This window comes from Cyanistes caeruleus, chromosome Z (assembly GCF_971803275.1).
Source record: "Cyanistes caeruleus chromosome Z, bCyaCae1.hap1.1, whole genome shotgun sequence".
NCBI lineage: Eukaryota > Metazoa > Chordata > Aves > Passeriformes > Paridae > Cyanistes > Cyanistes caeruleus.
In genome coordinates this window covers 27,204,599-27,223,656 of record NC_141732.1, presented here as the reverse complement: position 1 = coordinate 27,223,656, position 19,058 = coordinate 27,204,599, and the positions used below count along the sequence as shown (strand labels likewise).

The following is a 19,058-nucleotide window of genomic DNA, read 5'->3' as shown; positions in this document are numbered from 1 at the left end:
CCATATTCCAAAGGCAGGGTAGGCTGGAGTTGATAAAGGAAGGAGACTGTTCCCAATTCCAAACCATACCAGAACGCCCACAGGAGGGACATTTAAGAAAGAATTCAGAAGTGAATGTAGAGCCATATTGCGTGGGAGACAAGGAAAGGAATCTTGCAAGGGGCTTGGGGGTTTCTAGGATTTTTATTGCGAGTCTGCTGCTAGCTGGCATTGGAGAAAGTAATCCTGAAGTGTTCCTGGTCATGTCCTCAACTTCCTCAATTGTTTTGCTGCAAGTGTCCTACGTTTTCATTTGAAAAGCACTCGGAGTGGAGATTTTTGTGGCAGGGGCCATGTGACCTGTAGAAAGAAGAGGGGAAATAATACCACTGATACAAACAACACCAATAGGAAAGCAGCCACAGAGCCAAGTAATTTCTCTGAAGAATTTGGTCTCCAATGACTGGTGACAAGTCATGAGTTTAAGGGGAATCTAGGAAGCCCACAGTTCTGAGCAATTTAGTCTGACTAGCACACACACGTTCACTGGGCCATTTGCTAGGTCACAACCTTCTGCTGCTCAGGAAACAATCCCCACTTTTGTATTTTACTGCACAGGGAAGCTCAGGCAAAGCCCACCCACTCCCAGCTGCCCTCAAAGGCAAAAGGAACTCTCCAAAGTGCTCCCTGGCTGCCTCCAAGCACCACAATGGCTTCAGTAGGGGGTGCAAAATGTCTGTGTGACACTAAAGTGAGGAGGAACATGTGCTATTGCGGCTCATGCTGAAGCACATACACTAGAATACACTGCTCAATCTGACAAAGAATGCACAGGACGTACTCAGCAGTTTCAGGCACCTCCTTAGCAGCCTGACAGCCAGCCCTCTCCCCCAGCTCCAGCCTGGTTCTGCCAGGTGGCTTCCTGGGGGACCTCCCTGCTTCTGAGAGACAGCTCTGGCCTTCCCATTCTTTTCAGGCCAGCAACAGCATTCGTGCCTTCCTCACATCTGCACCCTGGCAGCCTCTCACCTGAGAGGCCCCGACCCTTACGGCACAAAGGTCTCTCCAGCACTGTTGACCAAGGACCAGCTAAGAGACAATCACAGACAGACAGACAGACAGTGTCCAGAGAAGCAGTGCCCAGAAGGAGCCCAGAGGAGTCCAAAGCAACACACAAACTCTCTTTTCATACCTTTTGCCTCTTGACTGGCCTTGCTTCATACGTCTTCTTGTTCAGCTTGCAAGGTGCCAACTTCCTGCTCCATCTCTCCTGCTCCCTCTCTACATCTGCCAGGAAGTTTTCTCCTTGCAGCAGCGGCTGCTCCTGCACCTCCACATGCTGACATTCCATCTCACAGGCCTGGTGAGGGGAGGAAGAAACTTGCAGATGAAGTCCCAGACAAGCTCCCCAAAGAAAGAGTGGAAGCTTCATGCCCCATGCAACACCCCCCCCAGCTGAAAAGGGCACATTAATAGTGACTTTGTGCTCTCCAGCACCTGTGTCCTTACCAGAAATTTAGAAGGAGGATCAGCAGATGGGAGAAAAGGAGAGGCCACCTTCCTTTCCTGCTCTGATGGCTGCCTGTTTCCTGGCCCCTGGCTCCTCAGGATTTCTGCCTGGTCTCAGAGGCTCTGTTCTCCAAGTGCTCAGGTGGTCCTCGTCATCCCCTCTGCTTCCTGCATTACTTTGCTGCCGGGATGACAGCCATGGGGTTGTCAGAAGAGGCTGGAGAGAGGCTCGGCTAATCTGAGAAATGGATGCTGCCCAGAGGGAAAAAGAAACAAAAGAAACCAAATGAAAAAAGGCAAAGGAAAGAGGAACCATTGTTTTCCCAACTGACCTTCTAACAGGGTTGTGAGAAATTAAGTGGAGATTTGTGTCAATCTAATGGTGACACTCACCCATGTCTGTGTGTCTGTGAGCAATACAGACAGAGACCATAGGATTATTACTAAGAAGTGGTTTGAAAATCAGCTAAAATAAAGCATGGAAGTAAAGTTGAACAAAATAATTATATAACAATCAGCTTTCAGATAACAGCTTATGCTAACAACCAAATATTAAACTTTAAACTACCTTGCATCCTTTGTATAAACTAGTTTGAAGAAATACTTGTAATCACTTAAAAAAGGGAAATAAGACCAACGGGAGCTAAAAAGCTCTAGAAAAGCATTTTGAAACATGCCTTGAAATATTTTGAGTTTTGTAATAACTAAAGAAAGAGCCTATGAAGCTATTTTTAGAGAAGTTAGCTTTAAGTTGGAAAATGATTGAAAGAAAGCTTGCAAAATATATGTTGACTAACAAAATATACGCTTAGTTAAACAAACTGCTAATAGAAAACAATATTTTAAGAGAAAGATGAGAGACTACGGAGACAGCAGAAGACCGTCTCAGACCAGCTCCCCAACAGATGTTCAAGAACCACAACCACTGATTAGGAGGGAAAAACAAGTAGAAAATAAGTGAGGATTTGAGGAAGTGAAGTGCCTAGAAAGGCATAAGAGACAAGCTTTGGAGACCTGAATTTGTGCATTGCTTAGGGTAGAGGCCCTCAACGCACCCAGCCCACTTGCTGTAAAAACTTGCTCAGCTTTTATCAAACCAATTAATAAATTGGCTATATTGCCTAATGTACTGGCAAGTCTAGCATTTTCATTTATAACAGGGTCAAGCTGGTTTCCTCTAGTGTCCAGAAACACCCAGATACAAGTGGCAGAGCACATATGGACTCAATTCTGGCTTGCAGTGTCTACCTTGGCATGCCCTGCCCCTCCTGTGCTGGCTGGCATCTTCCTCCATAGCAGGGACAGCCGAGGAAGTGGCCCGCTCAGCAGCTCCCCATCTGCCACAAAACCTGGCAGCAAAGCCGCAGCGCTTCTCATCTACGTGACCGGGCCAGGCAGCACATGGGGCTGGCACAAATGCTGCTCAGCTGTCCCCGTTTGGCTGGCAGAAACCCCTAAGAGTGGGCCAGGAGGGACAAGCTGGGTCCCCTGTGAGGCTCACCCTCAGCCCCCACAGCCCCTGCCTTCCCACAGATCAGCCTAGAAGCGCTTGGCAGGGACTGCTTTCATTGGGATCTCCAAACCCCACTGCGGGCCTCTGTCCCCAGCACTGCGATACTTCAGTTCCTTGGCTAGCAGGTAAACCTGAAAACAGCACCCGAGAGCAAAAGAGGGCCTCAGAAATGACGAGAAGTTGAGAGTTCTCCTCTGAGCAACGGCTGTGAGAATTGGGCTTGTTTAGCCTGGAGAAGGGCAATCTGCAAGGAGACCTTTCAATATTTGAAGGGGCTTCTAAAGAAGATGAGGACACATCTATTCACAGGGCCAATTTCAAGAGACAAGGGGAAATGGTTTTAAACTAAGAGAGTTGATTCAGATTAGCTCTAAGGAAGAAAGTCTTTAGCAGGAGAGTGCTGAAACACTGGCACAGGTTGCCCAGAGAGCTGGCAGGTGCCCCAACGCTGGCAACATTCAAGGTCAGCTTGGCTGGGGCTCTGAGCAACCTGATCTACTTGAAGATATCCTTGCCAGTGGCAGGGGCCTTGGACTACATGACCTTCAGCAGTCCCTTCTAACCTGAAGTAGTCTTGGATCCTACTTGGTTTTCATGTGAAAAGCAACCAGACTGGAGATTAAGATGGGAGGGCCCATCTGATGCCCTGGAGCTCGGCCCAGGAGCAAACCCTGACAGGGAACACTCTTTGGCCTGCAGCCACTCTGCACTGTACCTCCAGAAGTTCCTTGGCAGAGCCTCTCTTGTCCACATCCATCTGCAGGCAACGTTCCAGAAATTCACACAAGCTGGGATGTAGGCTTAGCTTGTCCAGATCTGGAACTCCTTGTGTGCCTATCAGATACTTAGCCTGAGGAAGAAGGAAACAGACTCTACGTGATTCTTTCATATCCTTAAGTACCCACCTAGACCCCATATTTGAAGGCCCAGTCTGCAGTGGCAATTTCTTGCCTTGCAAATGGTGAGAGATGAGCCTTCTCTCCCAAAAGAAAAAGGCCCCAGGGCTTCCTCAGCTATTCCAACATCCAGCAGCTCTTTCCTTGACAGTTTACGTGGGCCCCAGGGACATTTTAGAAGTGGGCCTTCTTGGAAGCTGTCCAAGCCGTGGGAATGGGATTGTGTCTAATGGAGACAGAGCAGAAGGCCACTGGCATGTGGGCTTATTTGCACCTTACCATAGCACTGGTTTTCCAAGTATACGGAGCCTCTCCTATGGCCATTTCTATTCCCACAATCCCAAGGGACCAGATGTCCACTTTGGGGCCGTATGGCTCTCTCCTGACAACCTCGGGTGCCATCCAGCGAGTGGTCCCGGCCATACACCTCGGTTTACTCTGCTCAGGGCTGAGCACAGCACAGAGGCCAAAATCAGCTGAGGAGACAAACAAACATTGCTTCAAAGAGGAAACCAAGGAAAAATGTTCCTCAGTCTAAGTCTCAGAATGCAATGCTGAATCAAGGTGGAAAAGGAGCTGTGCTCTTGTGCAGCCTCAGGGCTGCAGCCATGCATATGGGGAATTGTCCACTTAGCAAACCCAAACCATTCACACCGTGGCTTTTCCTCATTCACCTGAAGCTTTAGACTGAACTTCCCTCCCTCTGGAGTGAGCATGTACAAGCCAACCTTGACACCTTGTTGCTCTCTACACCTCTTAGCACCTTGCAGCAGTGCCCTGAGCTTGCAGGAGTGCTGCGTGCACTCTCAGCAGCAGCTGGCAGCCACTCAAAAGCAGCCCCACACCACCTCCCCGCAGCGCTGCACCTGACCAAGAATACCCACCCAACTTGACAGAGCCATCCAGGCCCAGAAGTATATTGTCACTTTTGATGTCTCTGTGGATCACGTCATTGGCATGAAGGAAGGCCAGGCCTTGCAGGCACTGGGAGAGAAAAAAGAAACGGGAAGCCAAAAGTTAGCCTGATCTGATTGCATCACGTGCCAAAGGAAACTGCTCCTGAAGATTCACAGATCTCAATGGAGCAGTGAGTGGTGGCAAGAGGAAGAGCTTGCTGCTTCAACTCTAGGAGAGCACGATCATTCCAAGGGAAGACATATTAGTTGCTGAGGAGGAAACATCAGTCCTTGCTCGAGACTGTCCCCTGCAAAGCCAGTGGGAATGAGTGCTGCTGCAGCTGATGTGCTTTCCCCATCCGGAGGACAAGCAAAGGTTTGCCAAAAGAGGAGAAGTCCCTGCCTTGGGTACCAAGGGGATCACTGTCAGCTGAAAGATTGGAGGACAAGGGTTATAAGGCTGCCTTGACAGCAGACTCAGAAGGAGCTCTTTTGTCAGTTTTCAGCAGCAAGCACCATGGTGGGGGCCATGCCATCCTTTGAAGGCGAGACCTGTGAGAGATGAGTCTCTCTTTGGCTTTGCCATAGGTTTAAAACTCAGACAGCAGCCACTTTGCACTTACAGGCAAAGAAGGCAATGCAGAATGGTTCTGGGGAAAGGCTTGGAGGGGCAAAGCACAGAACAGAAAATAAAACTGCAAAAGAGACAGAGAGTTCAACAACAGTAGGTAAGTGTAAAGAAGACTGCAGTACAGGCAGGGCCACAGGCAGGCAGTTCAGTCCAGATGCTCTTGCTTCTCTGAAGCGTAAAAGAGCAATGCAGAAAGAAAGCTCTGAACATGGAATCACTCACTTAGCGGCACCTTCCAAGGACAAGCCATGCCAAGCCATGGCAAGTACAAGCAGGATCCCTTACCTCCCGGCAGACCGTTGCTATGTGTCCTACAGCCATCGTTCCCATGTGGATCACCTTAGCTAAAGAGCCTCCGTCCATATACTCCAAGACCAGCAGGAGAATCTCATTCAGAAGGTAGCTGGAAGATGAAAACAACAGTGTGGAGATGAATGTGCACAGCTGAACTGCTGTATGGATGGAAGGGTTACAGCTGAGTTTTGTTTCCAGGTCGCTGGTAAATGAAGATGGAATAAAATCAAGACCATCTCCACCTAGGCAATCCAGTGCTTGCAATCTGTGTCTGAATGAGGAAGGCACATCTGTGGAAAAGGAGACAGCTTAGGCGGCAAGCAGGGGAAAAAGACACATTTGTGATGGCCCAGATAAATCTGGAAGTGGACACATGCCAGCAGCTGCTTCATTATCTTCATATACCAATTGCACCATTAACTCCAGCAACAAGGGAACAGATTTCACAGCTTTTACCCCGGGCAGGCGAGTGTGCAGCACTGCAAAACACCCTTTGGAAAACGGTGCATAAAGGACAGTCACAAAGGGGAAAAACAATTTCAAACCTGGCAAACCATGTGTCTCCTAGCCTAGTCTTTTGGAATGCAAGGCAATGGAAAATGGTGGGAACAGTGCAAGGGAAATCATTTCTGTCATGCTTTCTCAGCACTTCTCCTGCGACACTCAGGAAAACTCAAGCCCCAAAACCTCATAAGAACATGAAGTGAGTGAATGTGCAGGCTGCTGGCGTAGGAAGAGAGACAGATTTCTGTGAACAATCTTCAAGTTATTTATGCCGGGAATCATTCCTGGGGACAAAATGCAATCTCCTCCCATGCCTGGCCCAGGAGTGGCTTGATGTTAATGGAAAGACCCATTTTCTGCCAGCGAGTTAAAATCTTTTAAACCTTTGTCTTGTGAGTATGGCAAGGAGCATTCCCAGAAAAATCCCAGAAGTACTTACCTTTCAAGGTAGGTGACAATATTTGGGTTCTTGTATTCCCTCATGACCAGGATTTCTTTCAATACTTCCTCGCAGCCCTGGTGCTGGAGATCAAGTTCCTTTACAGCCACCTGCAATGACATTGAAAGCCATTAGGTACAGACATTACAAGAGCCTCTTTCTCCTTGTGCTCATGGGCCACGATGCCTTGTCACCTCGGGAAAAAGGGACTCTAAAGCATCAACCACAAGGCGCTAACAACACTCTCTGCACCCACAGCCTTCTCAAATAGACTTGGTTTCTCACCACTATTATCATTTACACACATTTTGTAAGCCAAAAGCAATTCTGCTTCTGTGAAAAGAAATTGAAACGACAGGAAATATGCTATCATTTCTAGGGACTGACCACTCACTGTTTCAGAACCGGCTGCCATTCTTGATTGTGCCCCAATGTAAATGCACAGCTACATTATGGAGAAAATGCTGTCCAAAAAAGAACTCCAAGGCAACTGAAAGTAAAGTTGAGTTTTCTCAAAACTTCCCTAACTTTTATAGTTTGGATTTTGCATCTCTGAAGAACATTTTTGAATGTGGTTTAGACTTGCAATTACTTTGTGGGTTTAAAAAACAATACTCCTTTCTGTGGCAGACACCCCCAGTGTTATAGGCGTGGTTTAGGGCTTTTGGATTCCTCGTAGACCTCCCTCCAAGCGCAGTTCCTGAGCACAGCACTGCAGGTGGATAAGGAACTATCAGGAAGATGGAGTTGTATGTGCTGGGAGCGAGAAATGAGAAGTCAGGACTCTGAACTTTTAACCCCAAAGAGCAGTGCGGTTCTCCAAGACACCACCATGCTTGTTCAGGACAAACAGCATCCCTGTAATGGAATGTCACTGACACAGAACCAACACAAGGTTGTATTATTTAAGGCTCATCATTGACTTCTTCTCATTGACCCGTGTGTGTGTGTGTGTGTGTGTGTGTGTGGGCCAGGTTCTCTAGGACTGAAACGCAAAACCGTGCTCCAGACAAAATCCCTCCTTCCTTAGATCTTGTATTATATTTACAAACTAAACCACATGATGGAAGATAATGGGCGATCCCATCTGTGTCAGAACCTGGGCTTAAGAGGAATTGGGCCAGAATGATGGCTGTTGCCATCAATCACTCTATGCATATTTATCCAGTAAGTTTGGACTAGCGTGTCCTTCTCTGAAACACACCACCACCATCCCTGCATCCATTCAGGATGCAAGACAAAGTCTGTCCAAAATGCATTCTGCAGGCTGCCTCTAGGTAGGCTGTTTCTGTGGGACAGCCTTTGCAGCAAAGACAGGTGGCCCAAAGCTCTGGCCACAGGTCACATTGCAAGGGAAAGTACTGCAGAGCAGCAGAATCTGTGAGGGCTGTTGGCACTTACCGCTTGTCCTGTGGCAGTGTCAAAGGCCTTATAAACGGTTCCAAAACCCCTAGAAACAGAAGAGTGGCAAGATCAGAGAAGCTGTTCAGTGCTGAGAAGTGAAAGGCAGCCCAGGCAGGAGCTCTCTGCTGCCCGGAGTGTCTGTAAAACACCATGGTTTGTCTACTCTTGTGCCAGTAGCCCAGCAGCCCAGCAGCCCTCTGCATGCACCATGTTCAAGTGAAAAGCTCCATCCAACAGGGAGGAAAAGAGCTGCTACAAATCCCAAATGTACACACTAGATTATGGATGTGGGGGTTTTCTTCCCATCTTCCTTTTTGTGCCTGTGTGTGTGCCTTTCCAGGCAATGGAACAGAGAGACCTGCTGGGCCTTCTCACCACTCTCTTTTCATTCTATCTGCCAAACTCAGGCAGCACCACGCAGCCTTCCTTATTGTCCTGAGCACTGAATATTGTTTTCAGCCAAAGACTGGAAAGAAATGCCACGACAGCAGTTATCTGACAGCTATCAGGTGGGAAGCTGCTCTCTCAGTTTTCCTTCATCATTGTGGCCATATTACTTTGAATCATACAAAACCATGTCTCCTAGGAAAAGCAGCCAAGTGGTGCCACACGCTTGAGGGACAGCACGGCTTCCAGGTCCTCCTCCTGGAGGCAGGCAAGAAATTGCCAGCATCCAGTTACCTTGGATGATGCCTTGTGATCAGTAGTGAGACAGGGACAATCTAAAGCCGGGCTGTGAAGATGCTTGCAGCTGGCCTGACTTCCCACTTGATATTGCACCAGCAAAATACCTGGCCCATGCACAAGTAAGCTTGGCTGCACTCACCCACTACCAATAAGTTCCCATCCAGTGTATTTCCTCTCTGGATCTCCCACGCTCACAACGCTCCCTGAAAGAAACAAAACACAAGAACAAACTTCAAAGGAGAGATACCGACTTGCAGGAGATCTGAAACTCAGCTCCACTCTCTGGGACTCTGAGCAATTTATGGTCGGTTGGCAACAAGAACAACAGCAGCAGCAGCCCCAGCAAGGCAGGCAGCTCTGTAGCACACATGGCCTGCACAGAGTCTGATTCTCCACGCTCCTTTGAAGGGTTACCTTGAGAGGAAACTAAGCCCATGGAGAAAGCATCAGAGCAGACCAACATCAGAAAACAACAGGCACCAAGGCAAGTAGTTGTCATTTACAAATAAGTAGGAGAGCTGAAAAATCAGGAGCCTTCATTTCCTTGGGAATGCACACTCTCTTGTGAGATTCAGCAAAAGATTTCCTACTTCCAAAGACTAAATGCACTCTGGGATCTGGGATGAATTTTTACCAACAGCTGCTTTTTGCCGAGCAGAAAGAATATTGCAACGTGAATTCCAGGAGCGTAGGGGACCTGGTCTACCTCTCAGCATTTTGCCTAAAGAATGCCTTGCCACTTGTCAAGAACAGCAGCTCATGCTATAACCAAGAACAATGGCTGGAAGAATTAGGATCCTCTTCATTGCTGAGCAGGCTAAGTTCTGAAGATGACTTTGCCCATTCCCCATGGGCACTGAAGAAATACAAGTACTTGTCTTCAGCCTGGGGTGCAGCAGTCTCTAGCACTGGACTCGGCCTCTTCAGCACCACCCACGTGCCCTATCTTCCCAAATGGGCACAGTGGAGATGGGTAACAAGGACAGCGCCGCTCCTCAGGCGCTGCCGTGGCACAGACTGCTGCCCAAGTGAGACGCTGATTCTTTCACAAGTCCAGGCAAAGCTGTGCCAATGGGGAGGCAGCTAAATCCTCACAGCTCAGGAAGGCTCCAGCCTCTGCAGTCACACCAGCCATCAGTGGCTGGGCAGGTAGGACAAAAAGCTTGGCAAAGCCCACCAATGGCCACAGACAACCACTGTGAAGAAGCCAGAGTCAGACTGAGTCCCATTACAAGCTGGTGCCCCACTCGACACAGACCATGACTGCCACTGAGTCCAGACCCACACAGGACTGGATCAATGCCCCTTTTGTCCCAACAGTTGACGGCAGACTCTGAGTAAACTGGGCTCTTTTCAGTACCCAACCTGTTATTCTCTGACAGCGCTGCCCTGGCAGATATTACATGCAAGAAGCAACTTGGCTGTACTGCAGAGTCACCAAGGCCATGGTGTGCTTTCCTAGAGCATGATCCGAGCAGGGATTGAGGCCAGGGCTTGGCTCTCCAGGAGTATTGATGGGCTGGGCATTAGCCGTGACAAAGTGGCCGGTACCAGGGGAACGTGCAGCAGAGGGGCTGCAGCCTTCCTCCTGAGAACTGCCTGCAGGGCACTTGGATCTCACTGTGCCACATAGATGCATTGTCTCTTTGATGCATCTTCCTAAGCATACAAGTAAAATATCAAAGAGGGATTGTAAAGAAAAAGTCTCCTGTTTCTCTGCTTTTCGTGCACTTGGAAAACACCTCTTCCTCTCTGACTCCGAAGGATTCTTCTAAGAATATGGTATTTTAACTTCTGGGGCCTACTGAAAAGACCTCTTCCTCTCCTATTTCTGCTGTCACCTGATACCCTTTTCAAGGAGGTTGGGCTAACCAAAATATAGAATTCTTACCAAAACCAACTGCAGGAGGAAGAGGAAAAGTCCTAACAGTCATCAAAACAACACCAGTATGAAAGCAGCCATACAGCCAAGCAATTTCTCTGAAGTGTTTGGTCTCCAATTACTGGTGACAAGAAAGGAGACGAGAGGCAATCTAGGACGCCAACAGTTAGGATCCATTTAGCCAGACTAGCACACACACATGTTCCCTGGGTCATTTGCTAGGTCGCAACCATCAGTTGCCACCCACTCCCAGCTGCCCTCTAAGGCAAAAGGAATGGCCCAAAGTGCTCCCTGGCTGCCTCTGAGTACCACAAGGACTTCTGTAGGGAATCCAGAATGTCTGTCCCACACCAGAATGAGGAGGAATATGCGGTAGTACAGCAGGCACACACGCTATAATACACAGCTTGTTCGGACAAAGGATGTACAGGACGTACTCAGCAGCTTCAGGCAGTGCTTCTCTTTCCGCTGCTCTGACTCCTGCCTTGGGCGGGACGAACTGCTCCTGCTCAGGTTTTCAGGCTGCGGAGGGAAGGCTCCTTTGGAAGATGCTGCTGCAGCGCCCACGTCCATCTGGAACAAGAAATTGGTTGGTGTCACAAAGGTGGCTGGCAGAGATGCCCCAGAGAGCGCATATCAAAGGCAAGCCCTTAGGAACAACACTTGTGTTAGGCTGCAAGCTGAGCTCTCAACTCTTCCAGCTCAAGTCCAACCCCACCAAGCAGGCAGAGACTACAGCTTGTCACAGCCAGCCCGAGTAGAGACTGTGGAAGGGAAAGAACAAGTTTCAATTTCACCCTGTCCTGAGGACTGCATTCACCATGGACAGGGACAACTTGTTCAGAATCCATGTGGGTCACCATGTTGACCTGAAGAAAGCCCCAAAAAGAAAGCGAGCACCAGGAGGCCAGCAGAAATACATTCTGAGCATTGCTGGCCCACAGCCAAAGCACTAGCCCTGCTGCCCAGGGCAGCAGCTGAGATTCAGCAGCCCAGGAAGTGTCCTTCTGAGCAGCTGCAATGGGGAGCATAGCACATGTCAGCCAGAGGCATGGCCTCCATCCTCCTGCTGCTCTGCAGGGGAAAGGTGAGAAGGGCAGAGACCACTTGTTGCATGACTGCACTGCCTACTGCTCTTTCACTCACCTGCTCTTGCTCTGCCAGCCTGTACTGCAGCATCTGCTGCATCCTTTTCATTTCCTCCTTGTGCCTCTCCTCCATTGCCTTCATCTTCCACTGAGCTTCCTGCACCACTGCCTGCAGCTCGTCCTGGATATTTTGTCAAGAAAATTCTTACTAGCACCTGCCATCAAGTGGCAGGTGGCATCCAACCACGCTCAGGTTTCTCCTTTCCCAGTCTCCAAAGACCTTCCATTCAGAAGCACTTCCTTCAGCTTCTCTACCCAGCTCCAGCCCTTCCATCCTAACTCTTCTTCCTGCTGCTCAGCGCTGGAGCCTGTCACGCTCTGTGCTCCCAGTGCCTGCAGTAGTCCTTGCCTCCCCTTTCCTGACATGCAAACTTCACGTCCTCATTACTGCCCTTCCCTCTGCTACCCGCCTAGTCAGGCTCACCTGCCAATCTTCCTGCTGTTCCTCCAGCTCCTGCCTCAGCAGCTCTACCTCCCGCTGCCTATGGTTAAGCTTTCGCTGCAGCTGGTGCACCCTTCGCAAGAGAGTAGCCTCCTGGTGCTGCAGCTGCACAGGAACAAAGAGAAGATGGCATTAAACTTCCCACACAACACTTGTGTGGCAAGCAAGGTTGATGTGCTCACACTTTCCCAAAAGCATTTTGTTCTTTTTCTCTTGTTGAACTAGGGACAGCTAAGGGACAATCCCACCCAGACAGTGTCCAGGAAAGCAGTGCCCACAAGGAGCCCAGAGGAGCCCAAAACAACACAGAAACTCTCTTTGCACACGCGTTGCCTCTTGGCTGGCTCTAGTTCTTATCTCTTCTTGTTCCGCTTGCGTGATGGCAACTTCCTGCTTCATCTCAAGCAACCCTTTCTCCTGCTCCCTCTGTACCTCTGCCACCAGGTTCTCCCTTTGCTCCAGCTGCTCCCAAGCCTCCAAACGCTGTTGTTCCAGCTGCCTTTCCTGATGAGAGGAAGAGACGCTTCCAGATGAAGGCCCAGCCATTCTCCCCAGAGAAAATAAGTTGCATCATACCCACAACCCTCCTACTAAAGAGTTCACAGTAGTGGCTTTGTGCCCGCCACAACTCCTGTCCTAATGAGAAACTTAGGAGGAGGGTCAGCAAGTAGAAGGAAAGCAAATGCCACCTTCCTTTGCCACTTTGACGGCTGCCTGTTTGATCAGGCCCCTCCCTCCTCAGGATTTTTGCCTCTTCTCAGAGGCTGTGTTCTCAGTGTCCCCCTGTCCTTTGATCAAGGAAAAGCTGCAGGTGGACTGCAGGATGACGACAAAGCCAGAACCCCCATGCCTTAGTCACAAGACAGGCCACCAGCTGAAATACCAGCAACATGGGGCCTGCTGTGAATGCTTCAAGGCCAAAGGGAAGACCTCTGTCCACCGTGGAAGGACAGAAAACAAGGAACCCACAACTACAACCGATGGAACTACAACTGTAGTTGCTGGGACTACAGTTGGCAGCAAGGTCAGCAGACTGCTGCATGGCACGAGGGCATTGGAAACATCCTGCCCCTTCTCTGCTGCCCTGCTTTGTGTGGTCAGCACCCAGCCTCCAGGGGACCATGGCTTATTCACACCCTGAAACCGTGGCTGCATTCAGTGTCCCAGCAGATCCCTCTGGCCATTCTCAGCCCCTCAACTCTGAGCCCTTGAAGCCCTCTGCTGCCTGGCCCAGCAACATCTGGCCTACAGTAGAGCCTTGCCACCGTGTCACATACTCAGGCTGCTATTCTCCTATGCCAGCCCACCACGCTTGCCTGAAAAATTCAGGTGCATATTGTTTCCTACCTGTTCTTGCAGGAGCTTCCTCTTTTCATCTTCCTGAGCAGATTGCCATAGTCTCAGACCCTGGCTGAACTGCTCTTCTGCAGAGCGGAGCTGCTGAGCCATTTCTTCCAGTTGCTGCTGGCTGAGAGATCTTAGAGCTTGCAGCTCCCGACGAAGGCCCCTCACATCCTCTGCAAGCATGAACAACACTCAGAGACTCTGCTGACCTTAAGCCCTTTCCGTTTTAGCCAAGGAGGGACCCGTTCCCAGCTCCTTCACTCCTCGGAAGCCCTGCGGACAGAGCTGCCTTCACAGCAACTGCACTAGGCAGGGCCATCGCCAGACACAAAGCGCACGAGGCTCTCACCAAGTATCACCTCCTTGGCCTGCATGGCTGTGCGAACTTGGCCTTCCAGATGGCTCCTGGTGATCTCCAGCTCCAATACCTGCGGCTGAGCCTCCAACAGGCTGCATTCCAAGCTCTGCTTCTCTGACCTATAAGTTGTGGGAAAGAAGAGAAATTGTTCCTGGCACACACAAACACATTTTCCAGGAAGATGTGCCTTAAGATCCCGACACCTGAGGATGGAAAATGGCTGGCATGGAAACTCAGATCCAAGACTATTTCTACCACTTCAAATAGCAAAGCAGGCCCCTCCAGGTGGTTGGCCAGCCTTTCCCCATGACTTAGCCCTGCTCAGAAAGGCCAGCTGAGTTTGATCTCAGCAGCCAAAGCTCAAATTGCCTTTGCCTCCCATATCCCACAGGGGTGGCTGTGCCCACAAAGTCTCTGCCAGGGAGCAAAAGCCCAGCCTCTGCTCACAGCCCTGAGCTCATCTGCACTTCCAAGTCACTCTGCAGGGGGACAGAACACAGTGTTCTCCTGGCTGACTCGTCAATGTTTAATGCCATTCATAGTGTATGTAGAGATACTTCATTTTCCAGAGACTCTCCAAGGTAAAGAGACTAAAGCTATGCACTGGAGCATAGGTGAAAACACCAGCTTCTAGCAGCATGAGAAAGAAACCACAGCTGGGATTTGATCTGAACAAGAACTATCCTGGAGGAGGGAAAGGTATCCTGCCATTTAAATTACTGGAATTCTGTGAGCAAGAAAAATTGCGACATTTGCTTTTAGCTAACTAAGCCAGCAGCGCTCACTAAGTTTTGGCACTCTTTAAAAAGGAAGAGGGACCAGCCAAATGGTCCTTGACAAGTTCCAGTGGGTGGGTGGACAAGTGAGCAAGAATCCGTGCTCAGCTAGAATCCCCAGAGACTCTCAGGAAGTCGTAAGACCTTTCCCTTCTGCTGCTGCTGCTCAAAAGCACCTCTAGGTCCTGCACTATACTTCACAAGTGTTAGCTCAGAAATGTCTTCCATAATGTCCTGCCCAGGGTCTCCTCCCTGCCTTTACCTGGCCTCTCCCAGCTGCTCTGAAAGGCCTCGTAGCTCCCGCTCCGTGGCTGCCAGTCGTTCTTGCAGGGCAGCGTTCTCCTGTGCCAGCGCTGCCTTCTCGCTGCACACCTGGGACAGGATGTGCCCTTGGCGAGAGAACTCCTGGAGCAGCTTTTCCAGATGCCTGTGAGCTGGCCGCTGAGGGCGGCAAACCTGGAACTGCAGGGGGCACCATTTTTCAAGAAGAACAACACCACAGTCTCAGGCTTAGCTTGCTGCCAGAAGCAACATTTGGGGCAGTCTTGCCAAGGGCAGCTCCCTCTCCCAGAGGTGCTGCCTAGGAATAAGGTGAGCATACCTTTGGCACTGCCTGAGGAACCTCTTCTTTCCGCAGATCTCTCTGCAGCTGTGATTCCTCCTCTGGCTCTGCTGCCACTTCAAACGCCCTCTCCAGTGAGGAGGGGCGGTTTCTCCCAAATGCAGCCAACTCCTTCCATCTACAGCAGGGGCACACACAAACAAGCCTTTCATAGCAACACAGCCTCCTTGCAAAACCACGACTACATACGATGTCCCACATAGGCCATCCTCAGGGACTTGCAACAGCCCTCTAGATCCACCTCAAGAGAATGCTGGAATGGCCTGGCTAGAGCAGCATCGCTCTTTGTCATTCCTGCAGGTGAAAGAGTCACCACTGAGGAAGTCAACAAGCTTCCAGAAACCACAGAAACACTTCCAGAAAGCTCAGAATCTCTCAGCTGAACAGCTTCCTGCCTGCTAAGCCTTATGCTCCTCTCTGATACACTGGCTACTGCACTTGCAAAAGTTCCTTGGCTAAGTCAGGCTTGCTGAGTCCAGATGAGGACAGCCACAATTACCCTTGCTTTCACTAGTGCAACAAGCAAAGTGCCCTGAGCTCATCTGCACTTCCAAGTCACTCTGCAGGGGGACAGAACACAGTGTTCTCCTGGCTGACTCGTCAATGTTTAATGCCATTCATAGTGTACCTAGAGATACTTCATTTTCCAGAGACTCTCCAAGGTAAAGAGACTAAAGCTATGCACTGGAGCATAGGTGAAAACACCAGCTTCTAGCAACATGAGAAAGAAACCAGAGCTAGGATTTGATCGGAACAAGAACTATCCTGGAGGAGGGAAAGGTATCCTGCCATTTAAATTACTGGAATTCTGTGAACAAGAACAATTGCGACATTTGTTTTTGGCTAACTAAGCCAGCAGTGCTCACTAAGTTTTGGCACTCTTTAAAAAGGAAGAGGGACCAGCCAAATGGGCCTTGACAAGTTCCAGTGGGTGGGTGGACAAGTGAGCAAGAATCAGTGCTCAGCATAAATCCCCAGAGACTCTCAGGAAGTTGCAACACCTTTCCTTTCTACTGCTGCTGCTGCTCAAAAGCCCATGGGCTGCCTTCCCCAGCACTGCTGAGCCAGTCAAACGATGACAAAGTCAAATTGGTTCTTTGACGCTGGGCCTCCTAAAGCCCAGCAATGCCCAGCCCTAATCACAAAAAGCGAGAAAGCCTAGCACACACCTGAACTCCAGGGCGCTTTGCACTTGATCCCTGCTCTGCTGCTGCTCCACCTTTCTTGCCTGGGCCGAGGAGTCCTGACTGGCAAGAATCTCTCCTGTTGGGGCCTGCAGGGAAGGAGCAGGGGAAAAGCACAGACAGAGCAATAAGAGCAGGGATGTTGGCTCCTGAGAGCTGGCAGCAGCAGCAAGCGGAGACATAGGTCACCTGGGGGCAAAAGCTGTTGTGTCTTGGTGCTGATGGGAGTAACAACATAAGTCTTGAGTTGCTGTGAAAGTGTCTGAATAGAAGCAGGGAACATTTCCCTGCTCAGTTCTGGTCAACTGGCTTCCCCTCAGGATTTCAGGTATTAGGGAGAAGCCAACAGGAACTGCCTTCCAGTCTTTCAGAGACAGACATTGTCTCTGCCATGCAGACACTGACATGGACTTTCATTTGGCCTGCCAGGCTGACATTAGGCTGCAACAGACCAAGCCCAAAGCTTGCTCCACTATTCTCTGACACCAGGAATGCCAAGGGTGCCCTTCCCACTCACCAAACCATGGACTTGGCTCCTTCCACGTTTCAGGCGACCTGCCGGAGGCAAAGGAAAATGAGCCAGGTGCTGTTGGAAAACTCTCTGATCCTTAGTAGTCAGTGCCTCCATTGTAGCTCACTGTCCACCATGCAACTAAAGCAGCTTTTTTGTTTCCTCCCTTTCCTAGACTGGTTTTTTTCCTAAACTGCATGCAGTATTTCCCTTTTTGTGCTTTCTGGAAACAATTCCTCAGAAAAGCTTCCCCCAAATGCCTCTCAGCGCTTGCACATCTCTTTGGACACAGCACAGGCCCAGCCCCAGGGTGCAGGAGCACACACAAAGTGCTCAGCTTTTGGCCCTTCAGAGAAAAGCCACTCACTATTGTAGCACACTGAGGGGGTCCAGTTAGACAGGCACATCCCTTGTATGTATCCTTATGGCATCTTTATGACACTTTTGTTCCAATATGCAGCCCCAAGGGAACAACTTCTACTTACGTCTCAGACCACTAAATAGTTTGCGGCATGACACAGATGAAAAAGCCCTGCCGACTGCTCTGCGGACTTGCTCCATCTCTTCAGCAGGGCTGCTCGAGTCCGCAGGCCAAAACACAAAAACAGAGAAAACTCTCTGTTGCACAGACCGTGCAAGGAAGGGGGAAAAAAAAAAAAGGATACCCGCAGCAACCCGCGGACTGTACAAGAGGAAGGGAAAAATCCAAAAGAAATGTGCACAGGTGTGCAGACTACACCACACGTGTAACCTGTCTGCACACCCTACAACTACAGGGGAAAGAAAAGGATGCCTGCACGAGTCCACAGACTCATACAAGAGCAGGCAAAGAAAAAAAGACTCCCTTTTCAGGGCACAGACTGCTGCCTGAGAACACCACAATACAGCGTCCTCCTGCAACGAGCACGCCAAGAGCCGCTCTGGACGCTGAGGCCTTGCGTGCACCAGGGCAACTTCCCCTTGACAGCGCTGTGACGTGGCAGCCCGCCGCTGACATCACAATAGCAGCCACTCTAGGTGGGTCTGTGAATTCATGCATTGTGGGAAATGGAGAAATGGAAAATTCCACAGATGCTGAAGGCTTCAATCTGCAGCCTTGGAAAGAGCTTGGGGTAATGTCATGATGAAGGTACACAGAAAGGAGTTACCTAAGTGAGTCTTTGGAGTTTCCTGCAAGGAAGAAGCCCTGGGACAGCAAGCAGCATTCCCAGGCTGCTCTCGGGGGGAAAATCCCAACAAGCTGAGGACTCTGAATGAATGGGTGAATATTGATTGTGAGCTACACTGGCCTGCAATAGCAAGGTTCTGGCCACAAAAGTAAGGGGCACTTAGTGTACTCGTGTCAAATTTCTGCATCTTTCTGGGAACCAGAGGAACGCTGCCTCCTCCTGTGAGGAACTCAGCTTGGGAAGCAATCCTTCCCTCTGCTTTGGGTTTTGTCTTTTTCATTCTGGACAGCAGCTGTTTGTAACACCAGCCGAGCCTGCCTCCAGCCTGGCTGACTGGACCCTGTCAGCAAAGGAAGAGCAGGAAGCCTGCAGAGGAGGCAGTGGTGCTTGAGGAGGCTTTGTGCCCTGCCAGCTCAGCGCAGGCCTGGCAATCAAACGCCCTGAAGCCTGCCGTCCATGGCAAGATTCCCTTGCTCGCCGGGCTGCGCTTAAGCTGTGAGTTGCCCTGGCGCTGTGCGTTGCTCTGGCGCTGTTGCGGACGGACGGACAGACGGCCGGCCGGGCCCGTCTGTGGCTCGGCCCTGCTCCGCAGCCGCCCGAGGCTCTCCCCCCTCACAGAGGGGCCCCGCCCCGCCCCGGGCGCCCCCTGGTGGCTGCCCCGCCCCGCCCGCCCCGCGCGGGGGCGCCCCCTTCCCATGGCGCCCCCAGCGGCAGCCGCCCCTCCCTGCAGGCACGGAGCGGCCTCGGGCCCTGCTGCTCATCCTGGCACTTGTGTCCCTTCTCTGCCAACAGCCAGAAGGCTTGAAAGGAAGTGCTCAACAACCGTTTCCCTCTGTGTCCCTGCCCTCTGTTTCCCTGCCCAGCGAGGCA

The 19,058-nt window shown here is 50.5% G+C and overlaps 1 protein-coding gene across 1 annotated transcript; it reads right to left on the bottom strand.

Annotated features, from left to right (window-relative positions):
* Positions 1-164: 164 nt before the first annotated feature.
* LOC147648247 (uncharacterized) lies at positions 165-18,484 on the bottom strand. The gene is made up of 21 exons (XM_086867978.1): positions 17,505-18,484; positions 17,026-17,063; positions 16,494-16,597; positions 15,304-15,442; positions 14,965-15,164; positions 13,918-14,045; positions 13,572-13,741; positions 12,657-12,728; positions 12,207-12,329; positions 11,781-11,903; positions 11,072-11,207; positions 8,892-8,955; positions 8,063-8,111; positions 6,662-6,771; positions 5,710-5,827; positions 4,782-4,881; positions 4,177-4,373; positions 3,717-3,851; positions 1,489-1,740; positions 1,172-1,339; positions 165-339 (listed from the first exon to the last, which is right to left on the bottom strand). Exons 1-19 carry the CDS (start codon positions 17,578-17,580, stop codon positions 1,696-1,698), a joined length of 2,127 nt encoding a protein of 708 aa, XP_086724104.1. The 5' UTR covers positions 17,581-18,484; the 3' UTR covers positions 165-339; positions 1,172-1,339; positions 1,489-1,695.
* Positions 18,485-19,058: the final 574 nt, after the last annotated feature.